This window comes from Opisthorchis viverrini (genome assembly GCF_000715545.1).
Source record: "Opisthorchis viverrini unplaced genomic scaffold opera_v5_62, whole genome shotgun sequence".
NCBI lineage: Eukaryota > Metazoa > Platyhelminthes > Trematoda > Opisthorchiida > Opisthorchiidae > Opisthorchis > Opisthorchis viverrini.
Window position 1 is genome coordinate 1,494,221 of NW_008751718.1, and position 24,920 is coordinate 1,519,140.

The window sequence follows — 24,920 nt, forward strand, 5'->3', positions numbered from 1 at the left end:
GTTAGCAAGTTAGCTGTGCTCGTCGTGACGATCAACTTCAGCTTCCATGGGGCCAACGTGATCAGCACCAATTACGATTAAACCAATCAGCCCGCAAACCAGGATTTTTCTATGGAAGTTTTTGCGTCATTTGAGGACTTGTAGAATGCACCAGCCAATGAATGCAGCACAGCAACGAACGCCTGGATAAGCACTAGGATGCAAGTGCCGTCTCGTTACGGAAATTCAGTTAAATTCTTAGATTTCCATCGGGGACAACTGTATGCTTCGGTCCTAGACAAGGTTCCAATGCCTCCCCGTATCGAAAGTATTCCAGGGAAGCACCTTCGTAATCGGTCGCTTAGGCATTCAGAGCCAGTGCACACACAGTCGCACCGTTTTCCGGAGCCTGGTCAAATGACATGTTTTCGGGTAAGCAGATTCTGACTCGCCTCGATATATTCATTTTCAAGATACAGCAGTCGCGTTACTTGTGTCCATCAGATGGCAAGTGTACGCAAGCAACCATCGGCGGGAAGAAGGCGCGAAAAGTTAGTTTTCGTTCAGTTGTTGCATTTTCGGTCACCCATGGAGGTCCGTGACTTCATTCGGAAATGTAACGAACCTAGACTACATATGATCTGGACCGACATCTGGGCCATATTGTGACAACATTTTGAATATTCTCTTCTTCACGTCTGTACGGATGGAAGTGCGCTAGTGCGGTTTGTTGGCAACGTTCGATGTGATACAGGGGGACTCAATATATCCGCTTACTAGTGGCCACAGCCTATGTCATGTGGCCGTCACTGGGCACAATGGTGTAACGCACTGCTTCACTCCTTATCTATCAGCAGCGCATCACAGAGATGTTATGGAAATGCGACCGCACATCTGTTAACAATGAAGTCACATGTGAACGCCGTTCGGATAATTCTGTTTGATTAGTTTCAAGGTAGTGATGCCTAATACTGCTCCGTCAGTTTCCGCGGTATTTTGTTGAGGATACTGGGCATGCAGGTATAGGATGATACTTAGACGATGGTGAGCCGCTGCTAGATATTGTCCATGTCGCAAATAAGCACTAAACTGGCTCTCTAATAAACCACCTATTTAGAAGCATCCTGAAAAGAGTTGTTGCTGGAATGCCACAGGAGACTATTTCCATTTGCCGAATCCCGGTCTGCGCGGGAGTGTGCCTCCTCTGAGTTTTCGGTCAATCAGTGTGAGAATTCTGTTGCAAGATGCATCGTTATCATTGAGTCAATGCCAGAGGGAAAGCATTCTTATGACGAGACAGTTGCCCACATAGAATGGCAGGTTTCTACAGGCCTCACAAATTTATGAGGGCCGACGTTTGTGGCGGCTGAAAATTCCTGTCGCGGTTGTCAGCAATATCAGGATACATGTGCTTAATTACGCTCCTTCTGCGTCCTGATGAATATCAAATCTTGGCACCCACTTTACTTCAGGACGTGCTTGTCCATATGCCCTGCCCACGTTCAAAACGCTCTAAATCGGTCCAGTTTTTCTCTCGCGCGGACTTGTTCATGAATTCTTTTGCTGTTTATTCTGTTTGCATAGTTGACATGTGCCATTTGGTTTAATTTTAGGCACTCATACAACCAATGCATGATAAACCCTGTCAGACTGCACCCCATTCTATGGTACATTCACTTATTCACAATCATCAGCCGGACCATATCTAGCTGCAATCCGCTACAACTTTCGTGGGTCACAAAAGAAATCCAAGTCCATCGAACTTGGGACGTGAAATCGACGTCCCACTTTCCAGGCCTGGGGGTTCTTCAACTGTGCCAGTTTGGAGGACAACCAGATGGACGGACTGTCAAACTATCCTGATCTCTTTATCCACACCAGCTGTCGTCACCTTAAGGATACTATGTATTCGACAATGAAACCAAATACCCTATTTAAGTCAGAAAGTCCAGCACAAATGCTTCATCCTAATCGGGTCACCTAGGGGGGAACAAGTGCTTCCATCGTATGCTTCGGACGATGCAAACACAAAGAACTTGGAGACCTGGGCAAAATTCAACAACGAATCTTCCTCCCTGATCGAAAACATGCCACTTTACACTCCATCCCTGTTAATCGCTGAGTGAGTGACCCAGAACTCTAATGCGGAATTCGAGAACGCTATGGGGTCTCCGAGAGATAGACACATAGTGAGACCAGGATGGTAATCTGGATTACGTTTCACAGGTAAAACCCACTTAAATGTCGGAAAAGTTGTTCCCTGATGGTCTTCTTACAAAGTATGAATACGAATGGCTTCATTCGAGATATCTACGTAGAAAGGGAAAACTTTTAAACTTCCAACCGACCTTCCATCTTAGATTCCTTACAGCGGAACTTAGAGTGGGCTATCGGTGCTAAAAAATCCTTCACAAAATTTAAACGTATGCTCGAGGACCACCCTATAGGGCTGTAGGTGGTAAGACCTCTTTATACTTACACGGAAAATAATATATGGCTACTGTTCATGTACACTTTCAAGGCATGTTAGAAACCAGTTAGTGAAGGAAAACTGGAGAGACTATCCTCACCGAAAAACCTTCCATGGTTAGCACGTCCATCCAGGGAAAACCAGAACGGCCAATAAAAATATGATTCCCGTGGCTAAAGAAGATCATGAGTAGGTTTATATGAATTTTGACAAAACTACGACTGTCTAGTATATTTTGGGAGTTTCAAATAAATGCCGTGAAATGTCGAAATTTTATGTTAGCCTGCTTTGTCCGAAATATGGTTTAAGGGGAACCTCTGGTGTGCCTCCGAGGACTCACGGAAACGCCGACGTATGTAAGGGCTAATTTTGAAGCCTGCCCGATAGCTTCAAGTTCATCAATGTGTGCCTGAAGCCGGGAGCCGCTTTTTGTTAACTTAGCGGTGAGGTGCCATATTCAGGTTAAACCACACTCCTGATTTCGCACTGTAACCATTTCAGTGAACGGTGCCGCTGAAGCAGAAATGGTTTAGAACTTACACCAATAAAACATTTTACGCCTGAGTGTTTGCAGTAACTATTTTCAGGTTTGTTCAGAATGCGGCCATAACGCGCGGTCAATCTGTCTTTCAGCAACACGGAACAGCAGTACTTTCTTGGCGTCAGCTTAGCTGACGCTTTTCTAAGGAAAATATTTTTGCCTCGTGTGAATGATGCTCGGTCATTGATGCTGGAGGCTGAATGAATTTCTCAGGCCCGTAAGTGCTTTCAGTTTTGTGGTATGCTAGTAAGGCGGTTCAGTGATGCCCGATAGCATCTCAAAGAATCACCCGTAGTACGACACTGGTCTGAGGAAGATTTGTAGAGACGGGAGGCTCACTAATGTTTTTTCGAACCAATGAAGTCCGTTTTGCAATCCTGGAGGATAAAATTTAGTCAAGAGGCAATATTATGCCACAAGAAGTCACCTTACGCTCGCATATCTACATCATTATCTAGAAGGCGACAGGAAACTATTTCGTAACAAACTGTTATGTTTGTAGGCCGTTTTCTGAAGGTGACGTGGGTGAGCCGAGATCTCAAGAGAAGCCCTGCAAATAGTATCCTTGAGAATATCTGTGGTAATTAAGTTTCGTACGTAAACTAAACATTCCCGGGAAGTCCCAACAAAGCCGCTGAAATCCCATTCTTAGGAGTCGCAGGAGTCAAATCCTTGCCCGGATCAATAAATACCATCTTTCTCACAAAATGTTCAATTGGTGATGGCGGAGAAAGAAAGGGTTTTCTTGTTCACAGATCAGATGTTGATATGCAGAAAGCTTTTGAAATGTTTTCAACGCCGAACGGTACTTGCTTGACACTCGGTATGTGCGTCATTTGCAGTTGGGTAACACGCATCCGAATCGTATACAAGACACCTGATGCAGAGTCCAAAGTAAGCATTCGCTGCCGCTTGAAAGGGGGATACGGCTCTGTAAGCATCACACAATGTGGAGACGAAGACACCAGCCGTCGAAATTTCCCGGCATTTAGCGCCGATGGGTACTGGTAAATAAATGGAGACTACCGACCGAGAGGCATCAGTCCGAATAATGACAGATATGTGCTCACGTTTCAGTTTCCAAACATTAGAGGACCAAGCCAAATAATGAGGTTTTGCTCCATGATGAAAATCGGGTTGATGCGTAAAATATTGCCTTTTGGTTTTTTGTTGCACTGGCTGAGACAGTATCGCTGCAGGTACCCTACCAGATCCAGAGAGGTTTGGATGTACTTTTTTTGCCTACTATAGACGATCTTGCGTAAATAAAGACCTAAGGGTATTCAGTGAACCCCGGGGATTATGAGAGCACGCCGAAAAAATAGTGTGCCTTTCGTAAAGCAACATATCACTCAAAAATACAGTGAGGTTGACTTGATCATCTGGCAACATAATGAGTGGCATATAGGTGCGTATAATTTTCCGTAGCATTTTCCGGTCCTCAAAAATGCAAGCAACGATGACAACGCGACTACGCTGATCCAGCTTGATGGACTAAATGTGGAAGTTGGGGGTGCCATACTTTGAGAAATGCTAGATCTTTATTTGTATGCAGAGAAGCTAGTTGGACCCGGCCTAGTCGATCAGTGATCGCGTGTTACTCAGTACACTTTTGATGCAGCTCTTTCGATGGATTTCCATGCAAGGTGCAGCATAACAAACGCAATCCACCATGAAACTCTGTTTTGAGGTATGGCCTTCGATGACCGGCTACTCTCAAAGGAAATTAACGGCGGAATTTCGACACGTTCAATTGTTCTGTGCATTTCAGGTTAGCTTCACTTCGCCGATGGAGACATTTCTGGTGGCACTCACCCGACCAGTCATAAGCGAGGGGAGGCTATAGGCTAGAGTCATGGTCGTTAGACCGATGAGCATTCTTGTGCGAATGAGTTTTACTAGATCAACTGGACGGTTTATGTTACTTTTTTATTACGCTGATTTTTTGCCGCCTTCTTGTGAAAAGATTTACTGAGGTTCCGCATCCCTGGCGCACGAAACCTCCATCCTGGGTAGAGATCACTCCAGGCTTCTCACTGATGCAGTCAGAGGGGAAGGTTGATGGAAGCACGGAAGTTGGTTTGCATCTATTTTCCTGTAGCTATCCTGAGTCATTAGATTTGTTCTGGGCTCCAGTGAGAATGGCATCAAGAGTTTAGGTCGCCATTTTCGTTGGCGTTGAAGTTTTAGAGAACGAGCTCAAGATGATCCCCCGGACACTCATGTTTGTGTTACGTTCATGAAGTGGCACCAGTCAATTTCAACCTTTTTAAAGAGGCAAGAGATTTAAGATGAATACTGCCTGATTCTCTTCATGGGGGAAATTCATCGTTAATTTGCACACAGGCTACCTATGTGGGTAGACTTCTTCGAGGGCTCTTGAAAAATACAAATTTGGTCCCAACTGTCCAGTTTAAATAAGAACGTTCGCGGAGTTCATTGGTCTTGAATGATATGAATACATGTACGCGGCACCGAAGTGCCTCACTAGCATGGAAATGAAGCAAAACCATCTTGCGATCGGAAACGGCTTTCACTGCTGATTTAAGACTGCATTGCGTCCTGAACAGAGGCAGTGGTAAAACCCTGATGCACCATACATTTCTGTTCGAAAAATCCGAAAAAGTATGACACACTACATCCATGATGAAAGCTGGTAGACTTCATAACTAAAATCCGCATGGCCAGTCAGATCCAAAAGTGAGCTAGTACCCTCCTGTGTATCACGTCCAAATGAACAGCACGTTTGGACACACATACAGTCTGCGCACTGAAGAGACAGACATGTGTGAAAGTAATATCAGGTGAGTGCAGGGTTTTAGGGTTGTCACTTTTATTTAGATGACTCGCTTCCCGCAACACGCTGATGCTCACAACGGAAAACTCACTTAAGTGAAATTCAATTACGCAAGCTCGAAATGTGGATAGTATTTGAAATTTATTGTTCTAACCCTCTATAAGTGGGCACGCAATCTTTGCAGCCTCCAGTAAATTAAGATATACTGGATAATTACGGAGCGTTGATTGCGTGATTAGGCGGCGCAGCTTAGGACGTGCAAGCCACATATTCCTCCGAGTTGACGTTTAGCCAGTTTCGCAATTAGCATTGCTCGAACCAACCATTCGCACCCAAAATACTCGCTATGTCCTTCGGCTTCCCTGGACTGTTCAGCATATCGGTCAACTGTCTAGAGGAAAATGAATGTACGCGAGGCGGATTTACTCCCTCGTGGTGTAAATAAGCCACACTTGCCGCCATACTGAGAAGGCAGTAAAGTTTTGCGCAACGAGTATTCATTTAGGCTATAAATATATACTGAAACCCGAAAAGCAGAGGAATATCTTCGCCTTAAACCTGCCAAAAAGCGGAATCAAGGTGACACGATTGGTCAATTAATCTTTGCGACTCATTTGAAGAGATGCAGGAGTAGTGCAGTAAAGCTATTGAACCATTTTCAGCAACACAGTTACCAAGATTACCGTTGATCATTTCTTAAGCTAAGAGGACAAAACTCTCTTTCAGGTCTGATGTCAAGTTACTTAGCGACTCCGGATAAGATTCGAGGGTATCCAGGGCGCAGTCACATGATGTTCGCGCGTGACCAGCACAGATAATATCAGGTGCCGACTCTGCCAACATCTAATGCCGCTTTGATCGGCACTCGATGAAGGTGTGGCGTGTGATCTCCGGGTGTACCCTCCACTCGTCCAACAGCGGCTTCGGCAAAGTCAGATTAATCCGTAGAAAGCGTGTATTACGTTTTGATTTTCAAGTTCAAGGGATAGCGACAGTTCCATAAAGTTAACTATGTGCCATAATTTGTTTCTACTAATCGACCAGGAGAATGTTGATGGCACAAGGGTTTTGTGGCTCAAGTGCGAAGGAAGAGAGCGAATTGGAGAAATCCAAGTCCTGATAACATCCTCACGATACGACACGCTGCGATAGTGTCCACACCCACTCCTGTTGCTGTGCAGGAGTTGGGCTCCTCGTCGGCAACCCCCATTAGCTCCCAATCATCTGGATCGAGGACCTGTAACACTCGACGTCTCGCAGCCTGTCATTTCTGCAAAATGCCTGGTTGCTGCCGACCACAGACGCGAGCAAAAGTTAAATTGTTCACGGAATTTCAGGATCGGTCTCGGTCCCTAAGTCTTGGAGGATACGCCATGTTCGCCAACTATAGCCAAACATTTTCCTCGATAGCCATGTCCCCATACATATTTTCACTATCACCATTTGATTTTGCCAAGCTGACACTAAACTTGTTAGACTGGTTTGCTCGTTGGTCGAATCTTAACCATATCCGAGTGGGATGCTTTTGCTCTCAGTAGGTAAGCTCAGCTAGGTTGTGTGCACTGGCCCCGGCGTTTTCTAAAAAAGCGCTTGTGTGTTGTGATTTCCAGAACGGTGCTATCACCAGCGGACGATTATGGTCACTGCGTGTCAAGGTTTGCTGATAGCAACCTAACAGGATGTTTGACCAGATAGTTCTTTTCAATGTACGTAATACACAGGTAGTTGATCATTCCACGTCCGTAATTGACCGTGAATTATATAATCACTTCGGACAGATTCCGAGTAGTTCCAATGATCACCTTTAGCAATAAGTTTTAATACATACCACGCAGGCGGAAAGCGCTACTGCATTTTAATGCATAAGAATAACTGATAATCCAATCCTCACAGTAGCCAATCAGGAGTTTAGGCCGGAGTACGTTCGAAATGGATTGTGTAAAATTTTCCGGGAACTAAATCAAGATAGTTCCCAAATAGGCATGCCTCCGACAAACTTTGATAAGGGCGCAGGTAAATAAAGTCATCCAGAACTCCAGAAGGAAAATAATGTTATCATCATGTTGAAAGAGTTCTCCCCTTCATCAGTTGGCCAAAAATGCCGCAGAAACATTTCACACTTCCGGAGTGGGCATTTCAGGTTATGCATGGTGACTTCAAATAGTATCCACAAGCCATTTTAACAGTTGACACGGAGCGATAATAAGGAGTAAATGCGCAGACTTCATACCAGCAACGCAGAGGTCCCAACGAGCTCGATAGTGATCGCCAAAGCGTGTACGCATGACAATAATGATAATGGACAATTGCTTGCTGACAAAACTCATGGAACTGAGCAATTCACAACGTTGTATGGAGACGACGAGGCTGGACTTTAGATGACACTGAACCAAAAGCCAACATCAAGAATGCACCGCATGATGCTCAGCGCCACTGGATGGTAGGTTCCATGGAGGTTCACTTCTGTGGATTATATGATACGTAGGCATCTTACTATGGATCTCCGGTCCGTTGGATAGCCCATTCGTTATCGTAAGCACTTCACGATGTAGTAATTCATGCAGCCGCCGGTTCATGAGCCGTATCAGTTACATTACCTATCACAAAAAACCAGTCATAGAGAACGATCACGCCTGTTGAAAGCCATTACGATCAACTGAAGCTATTTCACCAGGCGCATAGCTTAAATATAACCTCAGAAAAGGTAAACGGTCAAACCGTATGTTATTGGCTAGTTACATATGCTGGCGCCGTCACACCAGACGCTCGATTCTCGTCCGATAATCTTGCTTGAAGAGAGATATAGGTAGCGGTCAATAATTCAGTCAGCTTCTTAAGCATTCCAGGACTCCATCCAGTTTGCCTTGCAAGGGCATGGCGCCTAGGGAGTGGTCTTCGTGCTCCAAAATAGTCGTAAGCAGCTATAACCAAGTGGTTTTTCATATTGAGGCAATTAGATAACGTCTACCCCAAGAATCTTCATTCTGAGGAATTCCAAAATGATGACACATTGAGTCTCCTGTCCTTGGGAGACTCCTTTAGTGGTGATATTTGCTTATTCCAAGCGCCGGGCACGTAACATCCGGGCTTATCGTGTCTTGGTGGAATAACTCTGCTTTGCAGCAGCCTATCGCTTGGCTACGAATACATGCGCTGCAGGAATGTCATACCCTGGCAGAAACCCAACCCGCCTCCCATCTGAGCGCCATAAAAGGTACACCATTCAAATGACGCCAAGCTTTGATGAATACTGAGGGAACTTCAGTCACCTCATCAAAAGGCAACTTATCAAACAAAAAGACGCGTACTAGTGAAGTGTCCTCGTCAGAGGGCCATATTCGAAAGCTGACTTCTCCACTCAAAGCAGTACAGCTGTCGCTTAAGAACAGCAAGTTTATCCGTCGGTTGTCGATCCAGCAATGGCGCATCGCAACCCTAGTGAAAGATAGCGCTCGAGATAGCTTATTGGTCGAGGCGCGAACTTACTGACCGGAAGTTTCCGTCGTTAAAACCCAGCCCCGGGCGTCCCGACTGCTGCTGGTGAGGCTTAGGCAACCTAGCAGTAACACATCTCTCGTGCTCTTTACGGATGGCATGGTAGGTAAGTGGTTAGAAATGGACGCCATTTATGCCGCGAAGTCTGCATGCACTAAGACTTCTGCAGCCGGTCCACCGTGACGCATTCAGAGGATGGTGCCCACCATAACTTGTTTCTGTGCAAACCCCTTAAGTTTATGTAATTGGGCCACATGAATGGTCTGCAATGCTTGTAAGCCGCCTTCAATTTTTTACAGAATAACATACATAGGTCCAGTTGCAGAATATTCTGTCCCAATCGACCGATAAAAATTCATGGAGCTCAAATAAGCATATGTACGGTATTGCATACAAATAAGGAGTCCAAAAAATAGAAAGCTATATACAGGCGCTGCAGACCTATCAAGTTGCTTCATTAACTAAAATTTAGGGGTTGTGGTGGACGCCCTCCCCGCTAAATGTGCTACGATAGCCCGGTAGAGGCTTTTGATATGCTAGAGAACGGGATATCCAGCCAGTGTTATTATTTTCTATCAGAGTTATGGTCCTGGAGCCATCAACACGATGCCCAAGGAATTGAATATCAGTCGAACCGAAAACTCGCTTGACAGGACTAAGCTTGATTCCACACAGCCCAAGTCGTTGGAACGGTTGGCACAGGTGAACTAAATGCTTTGCTGCGGTGGTACTAGCAAATAAAAACACGAACTTAGACCCTAAGCGAAACTGAGATCACGTGACACTACTGACAAACTGCTGAAAGGTTTGGGCGCCATTTTATGAGTCAAAAGACGTACAAATAAACTCACAAAGCCCAAAGAGAGTATTGGCATCATCTTTGTCCATTGGAATCTGATGATACGATCGAACCGATTGTGAAAAAGAATCATGTATGGGAAAAATGGCAATTTCATGTTCTCATTTATGGAGCAAGAAAAGTCCGTACATAAATCCTGATCTTTGAATGAACGGGCTTCATGGAGCGAACCGGGAAATGAGTGTGACCTAACTTTAACAAAGTGTTGTATGGGCAATCATACCTAACTAATAGTTGGAAGGGGCGAGGTGGATAATACTGGTCAGAGATATGCCGAAGGTTATGTAGGTTAATTGTCTGATGGCGCTCGCCAATCTGTTTGTCTGTCCTTAAGGTAGGTGGGATTTTAGCAACGGAGTTACGTTTTCCGGATGCATGGCGTGACAGCCATAACAATGGCAGCAACTGCACCAGTCCGTGAAGAATTGATTGATGGTGCCGGATTAACTTGCTCAAACAAACGCCTATCACATGCAGTCAGTGAAATTGTCCGAAGTGCATCCTTTAGTGCAGCAATGCCAAGAGATATTCCAATCTATTGCAATATCCAAGGCCTGGAGCTATAAGACAGATGCAGCAAGAGAGGCACCGTCGGTAGTCCGGTTTATCAAAATCAACGCAGTTCTGTGGTTTTCCCCGCAGCACATGGGTACCCCGTGGTCTAAACCACAAAATAACAACTGTCTGTCCTGGAGAGCAGCGTGGTAGGAATATTATTAAGAATAGGTCAACACTTGAATCTGAAGGGGATGAGGACAACACAGCAGAGCGAAGTCAGGTAAGGGTCTCTTCATTCATGGTTCATTTTTGAATGAAAACTATCATAAGCACCGAAGTTGCCATGTCTAAGTGGTCGTTTAAAAAGTGTTTGTATGGTCAACCCAAAAGATACTGACAATGTTAGGATGACCAAAACAACTTCAAATAATATTTACGCGAGTTTATTCGTGGTTAGCCGTTCCCTTGTGCGAGACTTTTCCAAAAGGGGGCATGAATGAGAAACGTTAAGCTTAAGAAGTGTTATCTTGAATATAGTGGCCTACCTTGGAATTGCCGTCAAATGCAATGCCTACTTCCCATCACATATGCACCACACTATTAGGACAACCAACTTCTGTAAAGCGCAAAACATGCGTTGCATCTGAAATAAATATTGTTGAAAAAGGTCCCAAGAACTAGGTCAACACTGTGCTTTCTCGATTGTCCTAAATTAAAACTGCTTACACAGACCACCACTTGCCCATAGAGGGTATCCACCGTTCGGGGTGGATACAACAGAAAATAAATGAAACCGTAAAACAATCCTGTGTGATTTCGAACAAAAGAGATAAAAGTGTAGTGACTGGGAGTGTACGAAAAGACGAAAGAACCATCCAAGAAAGTCAACAAAACGGGGATGGAGAAAGCTCTAGGAATACAGCCGGGAACCATATACAACGGGTTCGAATAAGGAAGAACAGCAGCTGATGAAAGGTCGCCGGAACGTGGGATTGGTAAGCCTCAGCGACTACGGGACCCATTACCGCATGCATCGTCCAAAATGAATGAATCCAGTTTTGGTACAAAATTTATTAGTGTCGTCCAAATATGACCTAAATAATGCAGAAAAGAGCAGTTTTGAGGCTCAGTTTTCGACGTGACTGACTGTTATATTCACTAAAGCAACGGCTAGTATAGGCGTTCAACAGGGAAGCACGAAAGCGTTAACAACAGGTCGCTAAGTCCGGACAGATGGACCACCGGTGGCAAATGCATCCCACGCGTACGGTGCGTGTTGCGCGCACACAAGCCCGTTGTGGTGAGATTTACTGGAACAGTCGACGTGACAGCGAATACCATCTAGGTCACATCTTAGCTGCATGCCGGTTGGGGATGTTGACGGAAAGCCGGGAAACCTAACCAACCATACGCTGCCGCGACAGATGATGAGAGAAGCACGCATACAAACGTAACACGCGAAAAGCGGCCGATAAAGCTGCAGTCGCGGATGTAACAGATGACACCGAAAACGGAAGAAGATTTCGCAACACTGTAGAGTACACAAGATTAACCAATTTTATCTGGCACTGACTGGCATGGTGGTGCTGCATGGGTACTCTAATTCGGTACATGGTTTGTACCTGAAAACCCGGCTGACTCACTGACTGTGGGGTTGCGCGTTGGTTCAAAAGGATTACTCATGGGGTACGGAAATTATCGAATGCATTGAGAGAGTATACAACAACGGAAACGGGCGAGGTACCCCACCAAGCAGATAAGAAGTTCTAGAGGAGTATACAGAAAACTGATAGGCTATTAAGGAAATATCGGCCTCAGCGTTGAATACCTACATTTTCCCTAAACTCTGGTGTTACGTTATTTCAACGAACTAACTATTCTATGCGGCCCTATCCAAGTGGAGGTAGACCAAACGCATGGTCAGCACGCCACGAGCTCCTCAAAAACCGAAGATAACAGCATCACAGTGAGAGCGACAAAAACATTAGGGTAGCAGAAGGAGTCAGTTTTGGGTTACACCACAGGGTGAAAACCCGAATGGATCAACATCTGTGACAGCCTTGCCACAGCATGGGCACCAAAGACTCAAAATATCCAAGAAACCGGGACATCCTTACACAGAGTCAGGCAATGTGAAGCAAGCAGGCCAGTAGACCCAAACTATACACACTCGATGCATGAGAAGTGTTCTCACGTGAAGAGAAGTGAAGTGAATATGACAGATAAACAGATGCATTCACCTTTCCAATCCTCAATGCTAACCTCCATTAAATGCTCCACCGGATCGTCAAATGGTTCACCAACCGATTCACATAGTTTATCACGAAGCGAGATAAAGTAGGGATGATCAAGCGCTTCACCAGCCGTAAGCCGCCGACGCGGATCGATACGAAGTAATTTTCCAAGAAGGTCGATACCTGAGGACAGAAAACATCGCGAAAAGGGAAGCAAAGCATGTATATTTGTAATGTACTACTCATAAGGTTGCTGAAAATCCATCGACAGCCCACGGCCGGTTTTGCCCTTCTTGGGGCTCATCAGGTAGGCGCAGTCCCCGGGTTTCCGTCAACCTCATGTTCTATGAAGCAAAGCATCATCATCAACAGCGATCAGAATGAAATGGGAAGAGATCAGTATTTCTAATGTGCCACAAACATTCGCGTTGCTGTCATCAAGAATCGGTCCGACAGTTTGGGAACATGCAGTACGAAAGGGGTGTAAAACTTACCTTCTTTAGAGAATGCGGAAAAATGTTCATTGAAATCTGGCGGAGTAAAAGGTCCACAATCGCTCGTTAGTTTCTGGGCCTTGAAAAAAGTTGGAGAAGAAAAACTGTCTAAAAAGTGAACAAGGGTAATACGGAAGAACTCGCTACCTTGGCATGAAAACAAACAGAATTCTCGAATTCCCCAACCTGATGCAGTTTTAAGATCAAGGCTACAGGTGAACATAACGTTTGTGCGCAAAATAACGGCGAGAAAGGATACGGTTTCACACGACCGATATTCTGGTTGCTTCAACTTGCAAAACATGATCAGGCTGTCTCACAAAAGAATGGTCTAATCAAGCACAGTCGTTTTAAAAGGAAGTGTGCCTATCACCAGTGACTAAACCGCTCATTTCCAACAACCTTTCGGAACAACGAGACCTGTAATAAGTCATACGCAGCTGAAAAGGAACATGATACGATTGGAAGTGCAAAGAAGGAAAAAGAATGGTCATCCTGATCCTTCAGGTCATGTCGCCGAACTAGTTCACTCCAAAATAAGCGCGTACTACAACTAAATGGGATAAGGCACACACAGCAAAAACAAGTCTGCAACACTTGGACTTGTATTAACATATGTTCTTCTGACGATGGCTAAGGATTTTTTAAAAAAACATTTACAAATGGTGCGTAGAGGACCACTTGATCCCCGCGGATTCCAATTCCCTTTAGAAAGTTTACAAGTGTACTAACCATCCAAATCCCAATATGTCCACCTCTTGAGAATTAGACATAAAGAAGTAAAGACGTGAATACGTAAAGTAGTGGCGATTGCAGCCCAGTGGGAATTGATATCCGATGCGCAGCTACCTACCTCCCCTCCCCACATAATCGATGAACGAAACTGTGGCAGGTATACCTGCTGTGCAACAAGTTCGCCGTTGTTACACCTGATGATGATGATGAGTGCATACTCCTGTACACAGGGGATTACTGCTATCTAAAAAAGGTGAAAGTAATATGTATTAGCCAAAATGTGCAATGGAGTGTAGTGTTTTAAGGGGATGGATACACTGTCGAACATTTTTACGTAGTGGCATTGAATTCGTTATAGAGGAATATACAAATCGATGTTGACCGCAACGCGAACCTTGAAAACCGAAAATTCAAAACCAACGAAAGCCACATGGGCTCACATGTGCTCACAATTCAAAGTGTAGTAGCTGATCAACTCACCTTTTGAGAATACTCCTCATCGGAAGTACCCAAGAAGGAGATTATCAGACGGATTTGATCGATATAATTGAGACCGGGGAAAAGGGTTTTGCGCGTGCGTAGTTCCGACATAATACAGGCGGCAGACCATATGTCGACTAGAAAAATTGCAATTCGTTAGGAAACTGACAAAGAATTTACCAACAAACAGGTATGCTGTAGCAGTATTGGTAAAAAGTGCATGCGTCCTTATGTGAACTGCAACGGGGTATCAGTCACATGGCGCCCAACGGAAGGGCTGTATGCGGGGCAAGATGTAGCTAGGTCTTCGAGTTTGACCAGGCCCACAAAATATTTGTTTACCTTAAGCCTTCTATGTTTATCAATGCCAGAAAAGGAGCACTTCTGAAGATATAAAACGTTAACAAAGAAGACATTCTGTCCACCAACTGTCAAGGTATGAGATAGGTGCGACAGGATAGCTCAAAATTTTGTCACCTATCGGTAAAGAAAATGTTTCTTCGATGGCCTGTTTCTCGATTTCAAGCTTCAGGCTGCCGGGCTTTCAACATTCCCTCAAACAGCAATACTGAGTGTGTGTGGCAGAAGTGACGGTCTCCCTTCAGGCAAGTAAGTAGTAAGCAACTCGTATTTTTTCAGATTTTAGTATAGTGAGAGAATTCACGTTTGTTTTGATGCTGCCGCCAAACACGCATTTCAAACAACTCAGCTCATAGAGAAAATGCTATATGGCAGGAGCAAGATGGCCCAAGTGGTTAGAGCGCGAATTTACTGACCGGAAGGTTCGTGGTTCGAATCCGACCTCCGCCACTCGAATTCCCCTGTCTAGGCTTGGGCAACCTGGCAGTATCCCAGCCCTCGTGCTCCCTTCAGGTGGCATGGCAGCTAGGCACCGGAAGGGTGCTACAGCTGAACGCTCTTTTTTTCTTTATATGCCAGAATCCTCAAGGCACCTTTAGGCTTAAAAATGAAAACGCCGGTGTCCTAGCGTTTACCGCCAAAATTAGGGTTTCACAAATCGCCACATAACTTACAATATAAGAGGGTTAGAAATCACAAAGCACAATACATTTAGTGAAACATACTTGCCGTCCACTGTCTAGTGTGACTATAAACTCCTGGATGGTGTTTCCTACAGGTTGCATGACTGCCCACAGCGATTGGGGAAATGACAAGCATACCACCGTTACTTGCCACAGTACATGAAAATGTGTTCAACACATACCACTGCCTGTGGAGCTTCAATAGGACAGCACATTTCTCTCAAGCCATGATCTGCGAGACAGAACCAACCTATTATGAAAATCTGAGAAGCATAGCGCAGTTGTTAATCCTATTAAGATGTACCGGCGGTACTCATCCCACTATATTTGCAAGAATCGAACTAACAGATGAAATGGGTGAGTACTCAACGTATCAGCTACGAGTGGCTAGTAAGCGATATAGCGTTCTTTCACTACGGCAAGAGAGCTCTAATAATTTTGATAAGCATAAAACAGTACAGTGCAGTAGACAAAACATTTTCAGTAATGCATTTCCAGTAACGCATTGCTGTTAGTCAGACTGGCGTGATCCCAGCTGTGCCTTGATGGAGACGCTGTAAGATATGGTTGCTAACAAATGTCCACAGCGGTCTTGTTGTCAGTTTTCATCAGGACTGTCTGAATAAATGTTTGGAGTTGTAGGCACCGCAAAATGAGAGTGGTAGGCTAGCACTTTTATTCTTTTTCACAACAAGGCTTTCAAATAAATTATGATCGCAAGGTAGTAAAGCATTAGTATTGAATAGAGGCGCTATTCTCTCGATGATGATGACGACAGAATGTCCACTAAGTATAAGGAAGCTCAGAACTCACTGCGGGCAGTTCAGCTAGTGTAAACCCCTGTATGGATCACAAAGAAAATACATTTGGAAAAGAGGAAAGTGATGCCAAGTCAACTCCATGCTGCAGATGACGTCTGGGACCAAGGGCATGAACAAGTTTAGACGTGGGTGAAACCCCCAAGACACACAAAGTATTCAAACAGGCGCAGCCGGTATTCGTACACGGACAGTGATGGTTCGGACATCATACAAAATCACTTAACCTACGGCAGAAAAATACGTGCCAGAGTTTATGCACGCCGTACAGGAGGAGTTTTGGACTCGCTAGAAAAACGGAGTAACATTCACCAAGTAAACTGCTCGCCAACTAATGCGACTCATACGTTATTCAGAATAATGCCGTTAGTAATTTGAAGTGGCGAATCAAAAGAGTTCATCCCAAAAGAGAAATTTCTACCTCAAAAATAATAGGGATCAGGCAATCAACATGTACTCCGGAAATGCTTACCTTGTTGATCATAGTGCTCCCATTCCAAAATAACTTCAGGTGCTCGATACCAACGAGTGGTGACATAGCCTGTCATATGCTCGTCTCGTTGCCTGGCCAGTCCGAAATCTAAAAGGCGCAACTCACAGTCCTCGTTTACGCCAATATTTTCAGGTTTCAAATCTCTATGGATTAGACCGCAACTATGCATGTACTGTAGTGGGAAACACACCGACCGGGAACAGAAACAGAGGGAGAAACAGAAACAGTGGTAAGTTGCGAACACGACAAAACAACAGTTCCAGGATAGTAGTAGATGAAGGAGTCCGAACCATACGCATGAATTCTCAAACTTGACAGCACATCTCAAGAGCGGCACAGAATGCTTTGAAGAAACGGGTGGTTGAGATTTCGGATGACACGCACCGCGACAACACAATAGATGGCACTGCGGGCTTTCCCTACATAAACTAAAGACTTGATGACAAACTAAAAACTGCTACAGTTTTTAAGCGCCCTGTGATCTGTGTATGTCTTCGGCTTGTAAATATTTCTGTGTTCGAGGCATAGACAGCGTCCGAGGGATATAGCAAGAAAAGATAAGATTATTGTTGCACACAAACACAGAACAATACATTTTCGCAGTGTGTTGCCATCTGCCTCAGCAGAGTTTCACTGCTGAGCTCTAAATAGTATGAAACGCAACATACAGTGTCGTCACGTCACCAAACGGCGTCTGTCATTAAAATGAAAAGCCAGAAAGTGAACAACGATAAGGAAAATATAATTCACAGCTGTTAGGCACGAGTGTCGATTGATTTGGACGTCGCATGAACAGCTGCCACTCCATTAGTAACCAGACATAGACATGTGAATTTACTTTTTCTATCCTGTATCCACTAAGACCAGCAACTAATATACATGACGAATAACACCCGCGTAGTTTTTGAAGGAGGCATTCAGATCCCGTGTTGTTCATTGCAATGTGAAGTTTGGTCCACCATTCATCTAGCAGTTACATCTTCCCATGAATCTGAAACAAGTGTTCAGCCAGGTTAACCAAACGGTTCGGAAGCATACCTGTGTTGGCCTGAGCTCACCAAACTCGTGTAAATCACAACTGTTACGTACTCCTTTTAGGTACTCCATCTAAGTGGTCGTATTCGCGGTCCACCTAAAAAGGGCAATCGATTTCTGGAGAAGAAACTCATGGGGAAGCTTTGAGCTATCCAAATAAGAGCATACGTTTGACGGGTTCGTTTTAGGAGGATCCATAAAGTCTCGTGCTTTACTCTGGCACTGGTTTCCGCTGATGAAACCATTGGTCTTAATGCAGAAGGTAAGCCTTGTTACTTCCTTACCTTAACTAGGAATTGCACGAAAACACTTCGGTTGTTTCACAACTTTGCCGTGAAACTATTGAAGTCAATGTCACCAAAACTGCTTTATATAGAGTTATATTCATACGGTCCAAAGACTGTCCCCCCAAAGGACCCATCCAAGCTAATTCTACTTGGGATGTTTCCCGTGGACGGTCGGGGGTAGTACAGTTCCCACTGCACGGATCTACTACGGATCTACGCAGAAAAACCGCTACACTCTCGTTGAAGATATGAAAGAGTAGATATGGATGCCTGTTAACTCACTTGACTCAGCCTGTAGCAGCTTTCTTACCTACCAACTAAAATGGGCCTGAATTACTTCGGACAACTCCCAGTTGCTTAGATCGGGGTGTTCAAACTTTTCTCCCAGTTTTCCAGTTTTGCAACTTCTATCGGCTTCAAATCGTCTGGCATCACTTTACCAAAACTTACGTACACAGTAAGTAGTCAAGAGGAGAATCAAGCAAAAGAATAAAAAATACAACTAAGCTGGAAGTTCGGCAATTTTTTTTTGCTGAGGGACGATGCAGATTAGCGAACCTTTTGCAGCCAAGGTAGATAAGGAAAAGGGCTTCAATCCAAAGCAATATAGTATATAAATACATATATATTCCCTAAATATCCCCATGGTTTGAAAAAGTGACGAACATTAATGTTTTTGGGATCTGATCATCAGGTCACTAAATATCTAATGGTTAAAATAGGAGCGAAAAATGAAATACGCTCCGAAGATTGCTTAGTTAAATTCAAAACGTGGAGATACGAACGATTGGCTGTCTGTCCCCCCTCATTTCGCATCTAGTTGATTGATAAAGATAAAGCGTTCAGCTGTAGCACCCTTCCGGTGCCTAGCTGCCATGCCACCCGAAGGAAGCACGAGGGCTGGGATACTGCCAGGTTGCCCAAGCCTAGACAGGGGAAGTCGAGTGGCGGAGGTCGGATTCGAACCGCGGTGAAACAAGTGTTCAGCCAGGTTAACCAAACGGTTCGGAAGAACACCTGTGTTGGCCTGAGCTCACCAAACTCGTGTAAATCACAACTGTTACGTACTCCTTTTAGGTACTCCATCTAAGTGGTCGTATTCGCGGTCCACCTAAAAAGGGCAATCGATTTCTGGAGAAGAAACTCATGGGGAAGCTTTGAGCTATCCAAATAAGAGCATACGTTTGACGGGTTCGTTTTAGGAGGATCCATAAAGTCTCGTGCTTTACTCTGGCACTGGTTTCCGCTGATGAAACCATTGGTCTTAATGCAGAAGGTAAGCCTTGTTACTTCCTTACCTTAACTAGGAATTGCACGAAAACACTTCGGTTGTTTCACAACTTTGCCGTGAAACTATTGAAGTCAATGTCACCAAAACTGCTTTATATAGAGTTATATTCATACGGTCCAAAGACTGTCCCCCCAAAGGACCCATCCAAGCTAATTCTACTTGGGATGTTTCCCGTGGACGGTCGGGGGTAGTACAGTTCCCACTGCACGGATCTACTACGGATCTACGCAGAAAAACCGCTACACTCTCGTTGAAGATATGAAAGAGTAGATATGGATGCCTGTTAACTCACTTGACTCAGCCTGTAGCAGCTTTCTTACCTACCAACTAAAATGGGCCTGAATTACTTCGGACAACTCCCAGTTGCTTAGATCGGGGTGTTCAAACTTTTCTCCCAGTTTTCCAGTTTTGCAACTTCTATCGGCTTCAAATCGTCTGGCATCACTTTACCAAAACTTACGTACACAGTAAGTAGTCAAGAGGAGAATCAAGCAAAAGAATAAAAAATACAACTAAGCTGGAAGTTCGGCAATTTTTTTTTGCTGAGGGACGATGCAGATTAGCGAACCTTTTGCAGCCAAGGTAGATAAGGAAAAGGGCTTCAATCCAAAGCAATATAGTATATAAATACATATATATTCCCTAAATATCCCCATGGTTTGAAAAAGTGACGAACATTAATGTTTTTGGGATCTGATCATCAGGTCACTAAATATCTAATGGTTAAAATAGGAGCGAAAAATGAAATACGCTCCGAAGATTGCTTAGTTAAATTCAAAACGTGGAGATACGAACGATTGGCTGTCTGTCCCCCCTCATTTCGCATCTAGTTGATTGATAAAGATAAAGCGTTCAGCTGTAGCACCCTTCCGGTGCCTAGCTGCCATGCCACCCGAAGGAAGCACGAGGGCTGGGATACTGCCAGGTTGCCCAAGCCTAGACAGGGGAAGTCGAGTGGCGGAGGTCGGATTCGAACCGCGGACCTTCAGGTTAGTAATCCGCGCTCTAACCACTTCGGCCAAGGAAACCAAATATGACGAATTACAACGCGACTAAACCTAGCCCTGGTGAGAAACAAAAGGTGACCGACACAGATTAGTAAAAAGACGTTGTCGATTTGTACGAAACTTTTTGACAGCACAGTACCGGGTTTCGCAGGCGTATAGTGAATTCCTCGGCTGTAGTGAAGCGACGCCGTTGAAAAGATACTGGAAGTCTATTTGGTACACGGTAAATAACTTGAAATGACTCATTTGGCATGACTACCTGCCCGGTGTCAATTAGGTGTGACGCAATTGAGTTTCTGGCTGAACTGTTGAGGTTAATGGTATTTCGGTAACAGAGGTGCTCGCGTATTCTATTAGAAAGTTGCCGTGTCACACGCCCAACGTACTCCGCTGAGCAACAGCAGGATAAAGAATACACAACCATATTCTGGGTGAGGAACGGTTTGATACTACCATGAAAGTATCATCTACGTACCTCCGATAAAAGTGCGCACGTCTAATCTCCCCATTCAGTCGACCAAGCTCCAGTTTGCCCATAAAAATGTCACTCAACAAGGGGCCAAGAGGAGAACCCATGGTGACTCCATCAATTTGTTGGTTAAGTGTGGAATTAAATTGGAATTGTACGTTGAAAGTACAGCGAAGGAGTAGTTCCTTTAATGAGGTGGTGAGGACTGGGAGTGTCAAATCTGATGAGTCAATGTAATCGCAGATAAAATCCATAGTCTCCAAGAGTGGGACGTTGGTAAAAAGGGAAGTTACATCAAAAGAGCACATAAATTTGGAACCAATATCCACATCTTTTATCAGGTCCACAAACTCAAAAGTGTCACGGAGACTATACCGACATAAATGTCGGTGTGCGGGTTCTAAAATCTCGACCAACCATTGGGCAGTTGCGTGATATGGTGAATTACACAAATCGGCCTCAACGGAACATCTTTCTTGTGAACCTTAGGCAATACATAAAGTCGCGGGACGAGAGGAGACTGCCAACTAACTAAGATTCACTATTATGAAACCGTAATAAAGATGACGGATGTAGACTGAAAAGTACGATTGGATTTCGCAGCTGTGAGCGAATTAATCAATGTTGTCATTTCCCTAGGTATACACCTGCAGTGTCGAAATTACTTTTACGTGGCGAGGGAGTGAAAATATCGGAGGCGTAATCAATACCCCATTTACGCTAATCCATGTGCCACACGGGACAAAAACAAGAAACGTCTGTGCTAGCACAGGACTACGCTAGATCGTACGACTCATGGCTGGACTAGTGCTGAGGTAAACTCCAAATGAACGAATTGAGGTGAAACCATCAGAGTCATGGAATGCAACGCAGCGGTGATTGATGTAGGAATATAAGTGAACCGTGTCATCGCACATAGAGGACCAAAAAGCAGTCACTTACACAACTACCGACTTAGCAAAGTGGAGCGGGAAAACTTGCAAGTGTAACCTACGGCTTGACGCATTACGTTTACGGTGTGCCTGGCTGCGGGGTAGGAGGTGGTAGAAAGCGGACATCGATTGCCTCGGAAATTGAACAAACCGGATGCAGACAATAGAGAGTACTCACCTTCAGTGCACAAAATAGTTGGTAAACCAGATAGCGAACGTGTTCCTCTGACAGTTCGTTGGAACTCATAACGGTCCGCAGATTCATCTGCATGAATGGCGTAACCAAGTACCTAGAATACAATGTGAGAGTCTTACAAACCCGAACAGAAAAGCCGTGCAAAAGGGAGAAAATTCATAACTCGTGGTTGTCTTACGAGCCAAAAGTAAAGTATTGCTAAGGTTGAGAGACTGAAATGGGGAAACATCTGGAATATGACCAATACCAGCATAATGAGTTTAGTACAAATCTTCAAATGAAAGGGATACAGATGTCGATAAGCTCCGCTGAGTAGGTATGGCGGAGGCATATATCAAGGCAAGTACTCAGATTATCTCACATACCGAGGAATTTGTTGGGTTTAGCTTGAAAGTGTGTACCAAAAAACGGCTGACAGTAACGTCGTTCCCCTCAAACTTGATGGCACCTTGGTCAACTGAAGAAACAATGGGTTGACTCGTTGGCATATCCAAAGGGATATGCAAAGCAGAGCGAGAAAAAGCATTAACAATGCTGGTGGTGGACCAGAGAACGACGGATAACCTATACTTTATCGTTTCGCAAATACGCCGAGTTGTACCGATGTTGGTCAACACATGCTCGTAGACCTATCCAATGCCAACCCAAAACTCATATACTCAGATACTTTTACATTAACTTAGGAGAATGGCTATCCTCTCAGCATCAAGGGTAACCAGCTCGTAAATGGACTCCATAGGACAAACAGCAAAAATAACTTGCAACGATGAGCTGTAGTGGTATGCACAGAGGCGAACACTCAATGAGAGCAAAGTTTCTCGTTGCAGAAAGTCGTTCAATGCGAGTGATCCAAATGCACTAGCATGACAAACCATTTTAACGGTTGTAAAGTAATAAGGGTTTTTCTTCGCCAGCACCATTCCTCAATTCGCTTCGTCGAACACGGACGTTTTATCAGTAGTCTTCGTGGACTATGCTCATGGTTCTTTCGGTTTTGTAGGGACCATGAATCAATTGCAAACGGAATGAAATTAAAGTCGATGAATTTCCTCTAGTAATTGCACTTCGTTTAATAAATGGCACTTAACCTCTGAATCAGGCACTCGCAAAGTGAAGACTTTCGACCATCGATGTTTGCAAAGCATTCTGAACACGTCTCGAAGACTGTGAGTCGAAGGAGGAAGTCTGCTGACTTCAGCAGCTAGTCCAACAACAACTTTGATTATGATGTTAAAGCACGTTTATCGCCACCCACCTTCTCAGGGTTGATCTCGCTTCTCAACCCTGCCAAAACTGGTTTGTTGTCGAGGTAGCCAGCTATAAACGCGTACCAACATTGGTAAGACCGCTGTTGAACGTCTGGATTCCTATGAACATTGTCCCTGGAAGCAACAATGGACGCATATATGCGCTTGGACGGCTGCGATTCGAAGCTTCCAAGAAGCCGGCTCATGCCCACACAGATAATCGAACTAAACTGTGAGACTCAAGTAACTATGTTAAGTACATCCCTGTCCAGATTTTCATCAGACCAGTCGTAGTTATTCCACTCAACTATAACTTGGAAAACACAAGCGAATTCGTCTTTACTAGAGATGCAGTCGTATTTGAAAGACTCGAATAAACACGCACCCGTGCAATCCTAGTCAAACTGTCACAGTATAAGAGGAGTACTGTTCCTGAAATGCTTCGGAAACCTTCCATGCTTGGTCAGTATGCCCACTCATTTTATTCGGTTTGTGACTGATAGGCGGACAGTTTCCTCAGCTTATCAATATCAAGTTTAGTGAGTGATGGAGAAATATGTTCGAATGGCTTTAGGTTCGTTTTAGGTTCCATCAAATGCTGTCAGAGGAGCCAGGCCTTGCCTCGTCCTGCTCACAATAACTCGGATGTCCAAACGCTCTTTTGTGTTATATTACAGTCCTTCCCACAGCTATGTGGCGGAAACCTAAATCAATTTTTAAAAAATCCGACAGACATTCACAACTATTTTTATGCGTATCGTGTGACCACACTAGATGCGATTCTTGAAGTAATTCGAAAGTAAGAAAATAAGACATCCATACTGCATTGCCAGGGTGTATATTTCGTTCTTTTCAGTACATGATCATCATAAGCCGTATACATCAGGCGTACGGACGGTGCACTCAGGGACATAGAATGCTGGCATTCCTTTCCTGTCAAATCGAAATACGTTGGTGGCTCTGCACATTGAGTCTTGCGTGCAATCAGCTGAGCGCGCCTCGTGTAGGTTCCACGGATTTGGATAGTAAAGGGAATGGCTGAAGGCAGTTCTAAGAACATGACCATGTCTAACTGATGGCCCAAGGAACCAAAACAATCTACTCTTTAGGAGAAGAATGGCTAATCACAGATGAGTGAGAAATACATTACTTCCATGTGTGAGATTGAACCTGATAATGGGCGTGAGTAGATCCCTTGGTTGGAAAAACGAAACACTGAACAGAGGCGAATATGTCATGTAATCAGTCTAAGTGGACTGCCAAGCTGGTGAACTGAAGCAGCTTCCCAAAAAATCGCGCAGTAGCCACAAACAGCAGTCATGGGAAGGAAAAGAGCTGAGAACACAAAGGCCGAGTACCGTGGCAGAATGTGACTCCGGGGTAGTTGAACCTGACAAGTAAATATTGATCACTTGGATAAGTCAGCGGGTTTTAACCAACTACACGTTACTACTGGGCTGTTTAACAAAATAAAACAGCCGTTTTCAGAGCTGTTGTCTGACGCTTAGAGTTCTCATACT

General features: G+C 44.4%; 2 protein-coding genes across 2 annotated transcripts in view; one reads left to right on the plus strand and one right to left on the minus strand.

The window, feature by feature from the left end:
- Positions 1-401: 401 nt before the first annotated feature.
- Positions 402-9,993, plus strand: T265_04019 (hypothetical protein; the record flags this gene model as incomplete). The annotated part of the gene is made up of 2 exons (XM_009168637.1): positions 402-530; positions 9,862-9,993. 2 exons carry the CDS (start codon positions 402-404, stop codon positions 9,991-9,993), a joined length of 261 nt encoding a protein of 86 aa, XP_009166901.1.
- Positions 9,994-11,038: 1,045 nt separating this feature from the next.
- The window catches only part of T265_04020 (hypothetical protein), a gene marked incomplete at both ends in the record, with an annotated part of 34,975 nt that continues 21,093 nt past the window's right edge, over positions 11,039-24,920 (minus strand). The window contains 6 exons of the mRNA XM_009168638.1: positions 11,039-11,733; positions 12,880-13,056; positions 13,368-13,446; positions 14,583-14,719; positions 16,916-17,108; positions 22,136-22,247. Coding sequence (XP_009166902.1) covers positions 11,642-11,733; positions 12,880-13,056; positions 13,368-13,446; positions 14,583-14,719; positions 16,916-17,108; positions 22,136-22,247 — 790 coding nt within the window. The remainder of the gene's footprint in view (positions 11,734-12,879; positions 13,057-13,367; positions 13,447-14,582; positions 14,720-16,915; positions 17,109-22,135; positions 22,248-24,920) is intronic.